At 46.0% G+C, this 3,651-nt stretch overlaps 1 protein-coding gene across 2 annotated transcripts; it reads right to left on the bottom strand.

Annotated features, from left to right (window-relative positions):
- Positions 1 to 652: 652 nt before the first annotated feature.
- Positions 653 to 3,039, bottom strand: FEZF1 (FEZ family zinc finger 1). Of its 2 annotated transcripts, XM_036758423.1 has the most exons (5): positions 2,590 to 3,039; positions 2,230 to 2,445; positions 1,909 to 2,043; positions 1,493 to 1,625; positions 653 to 993 (listed from the first exon to the last, which is right to left on the bottom strand). In XM_036758423.1, the coding sequence occupies exons 1-5, from the start codon at positions 3,037 to 3,039 to the stop codon at positions 653 to 655; spliced, it is 1,275 nt and encodes a 424-aa protein (XP_036614318.1). The 2 variants fall into 2 exon arrangements, with proteins under 2 accessions (XP_036614318.1, XP_036614317.1); XM_036758422.1 differs by having other exon boundaries at positions 2,230 to 3,039.
- Between the last annotated feature and the right edge of the window lie 612 nt (positions 3,040 to 3,651).

The following is a 3,651-nucleotide window of genomic DNA, read 5'->3' as shown; positions in this document are numbered from 1 at the left end:
GGGAATGCATATATGTGTATGTATATTTATGTATACACATGATGCAGGGTACTATCTGTATACATATACACACATACAAAGTATTTTGTGTATACATATTGTGTATGTATCTATACACACACATACATGCAAATATACTGTATTGTGATACTCAAGGGAAAGAAGAGATAAAGCGATCAGCAGGCATCTTGAGATGGCAGAGTCAACACAATGGAAATATATACAATAATAAAATTAAAGTGATGCAGCATTCCCGGATAGGATAATACAGATCCCAATAAATACAGCAGAAATTTGCTTTTTTAAAAAACAAAACAAAAACACCATCTCTCCACGCGAGATGAAAAAAGTCTTATTTTGTTTTTTAAGAAAATTAACAACAGAAAAAAGAATTAAAAAAAAACTTTCATGACTGTTAGTGGCTATATCAAGTATAATACACAAAACCGTTTAGCAGGTGCATGCAAAGAGACCAAAGAGCGGGGGCGGCAGAGCCTTCTGGTAGCCTCCTCCAAGGTGAGGAGACTGGGTGGGTGCTGTCTGCTCCCAGGTGACAGGCCGCATCAGCATTCAGTTTCCCACTACAGCTCAGTGGCATCGTTAGAGAAGCAGCGGGGCCCACGGGCCTGGAAGAGGTCGCGGGTCAGCTCTCTTACTGGTGGCCCTGATGAAGAGGAGGCTGCAATGACCCAGGAGGCGGTGGCGGTGGGGGTATCGGAGGCTGGGGCTGCATCGGGGGCTGTGGGTCAGCGCCGGCCTCGGCTGGGGCCCTCGGCAGCCCCAGGGCGCTATCGTGCAACTTACGGACGTGTTTCTTGAGGTCAAAGTTCCTACAGAAGCCCTTGCCGCAGGTGGGACAAGTGAAGGGCTTCTTGTCGTTGTGGGTGTGCATATGGAAAGTCAGGTTGTAGACTTGGTGGAAAGCCTTGTTGCAAATGTTGCATTTGAACTGCTTCTCCCCGCTGTGGGTCAGCTTGTGGTTTTTGTAATTTCCTGAAACATACAAACGACAGGAATATTACTCTGGAAACCGAACTTGAAAGCGGAAAGGGAAGGAGGTGGAGAGGGTAGTAAGGTGGTGGAAGCCGGAGTGATGGAGGCCAGAGACTTTCTGCGGCATCTCCTGCAGGAAACAGGCTGGGACCCAAAGCCCGTTCTCTTTCACGTCTCTGCATTTTTTTTGTTAAACTTCATCTTTTTAAAAATTCTAATTTTTCTAGGATCCAGATTGTTAAAGCCTTTATTTACTCATTTTAACGAAACGAATTTGTGCATTCAAGTGAAAAAAAAAACACCACCTGTTTTTCTTAATATGAAACCGACCCAGACTCTGGAAAGGCGACAAAACACTGAAACCCAAATTAATTTGCAAAATAAATTCTGTTACAAAAATCAGCTTCCTAAATGTGTTAGAACAAATTAAGCTGAGCTCTTGATGAGAGAGAATAGCAAGAAAAACAGCAAAAAAGATAGCGGGGTTTGTATTTTGTACCTTTTTGATGAAATCCTTTGCCACAGAATTCACAAACAAAAGGTTTGTAGCCAGCGTGTATCCGAGTGTGGGTATTTAAAGTGGAACTTCTGTTAAATGCTTTACCACATTGGTTACATTTGTGAGGTTTTTCCTAGAAAAGGAAGAAACAAAAGATTCAGAATATTTGTCTTTTTTGTTTTTTAGTAGAGGAAAGAGAAGTGGAAATTGGCAAGGAAACATTCTGACTTTCTCCCTGTGTACTTCCCATGCATAAACAAAGGAGAGAAGAAAAAACTCCCAAACAATTCTTGAATTTTACCATTTCCAGGGGCCACTTTCGAACAAACAGGGAACTAAAACGTGGAAGTCTAGAAACTTTCTGTGAAAACCTGGGAAATGAGTGATCGACCCCCAAAATGGGCAACGTTACTTACCTGGGTGTGAATGATCTTGTGACGGCAGAGGGTACTCGCTTGTCTGAAGCCCTTTCCGCAAACTTTGCAAACAAAGGGTCTGGCTCCTGTGTGCACCGGCATATGACGGGTTAAGTTATAATGCGCGTTAAATACCTTTAAAGTTGAACACAAATTGAGCAGGTTAGCGGCACTGGTATATTCAGGTTTTAACTGGGGTAGGGGTGAGGATGGGGGACACGGGGGAGGGAAATAACCTTTTTTTTTTTTTTTTTTAAAGATAGCGTACAGCAAAACATCCGAAAGCCCAGGTTTCCCACCTAAACCAAACCAAGTACTTGCCTTTCCACACACTTCGCAAGTGAAAACTTTGGGTTTGCTGTTAGGAGAACCTCGGCTGAATTCTGAGGTTTTGAAAGCAATTTTTTCCGAGAGGATCTGGGCACTTTCTTTCATGTAATGTTGCAGCTGAGCCTGGGACAAGTCTTTGAAAGCCACTCCCGAAGGGTATTTTTCCACAGTCGGGACGACCAGTTTGTTTCTCTCAGCTAAATACGTCTTGGGTTGTGGGTGTAAAGGGGAACTGAGGAAATAGGAAGCCACTGGGTGGATGTTGACACTGGCCGACGGGTGACAAGGGCTATCGCCCCGGTTGAAGTAGCATAGAGCCCCCATGGCATGGAAAGAGGAGTGGTTGACCACTCGAGGTCGGACTAATTTATACTGCTGTAGAGGCAAAGCGTCGCGGGCAAAGTCTCCCTTCAGACTCAACGCACAGTTCAACAGATCACTGCAGCTAAAGGACGAGGATGCCGGTGAGGAAGCGGAGGAGTCCAGGTTAGTTTTTCTTGGTTCCGACCCTGTCATCCCTGCTTTGGGGCTAGTATCGTAGGTCACCGGCACGAAGGGAATCATGCACGGGATCGATGAGTTGAGGTGCAAGGAGTGCTTGGGGTCTCCTTTGGGTACAGATCCCTGTAGGAAATGGGGGACGGGCATAGACTTGGGTTCTGGAGTCCTGGCCATTATTCGTTCAATGGAAAAAGCGAGGGGTTTGGAAGCGCTGATCATGTTGCCTCTAGCCGGCAGGCTCTCTCTAGACGGAGGAGTCGCTAAGATTTTTGTGGTCGGGTGATGGGAACTACAATCCATGTCTGCCTTGCATGTGTGAGCCGGGTCCAAGATGCTATCGTAGACGCCTCTTTTTTTCCGTCTTGTCACTGATCTGCAGATTGGAAGACGAGCACCATCAACACCACCACCGTCCTCCTCCTCCCCCCCAGCATCACCAGCCGAACCAGCCTTCCCAGTCCAATGGACTCATGCCAGCCCATCGCAGTTTACTTGGCGTACCAATGACTCGGGGACAATCACTACTTATTTCTATCAATAGAAAGTGTTGTGTCAATAACGCAGCAAAGATCTCGCCAATCGTTAACTTCCAAGAGGAGAAGGTAAACTAGATAATTGCTCAATTCGCTTCCAACAGTCAACAGGAAAACTTTTTTTTTCTCCTCTTCAGTAAGCGACCACTTTTCATTGGTGAGTGAGACTTCCTCCGCCCAGAAAAGGCGGGGGCGCTCTCCCGGCTCCTGCCCTCCTCTCGATCTCTGGCTAGCTCAGTCGCTCGCCGGCGTACCCTTCCTCCCTCCTCTCCCCTTTTCTCCGTCTTTTTAATTCGCAATCTGCTTAACCAGGCTTTAGAGGCCAAGCAAATCTGAGATCAATTTTCTCGTTTAGCTCTAAGTGACATCATCTAAAATC

This window comes from Trichosurus vulpecula, chromosome 5, assembly GCF_011100635.1.
Source record: "Trichosurus vulpecula isolate mTriVul1 chromosome 5, mTriVul1.pri, whole genome shotgun sequence".
Classification (NCBI taxonomy): Eukaryota; Metazoa; Chordata; class Mammalia; order Diprotodontia; family Phalangeridae; genus Trichosurus; species Trichosurus vulpecula.
The sequence above is the reverse complement of the archived record's forward strand: the minus strand, read 5'-3'. Positions and strand labels throughout refer to the sequence as shown.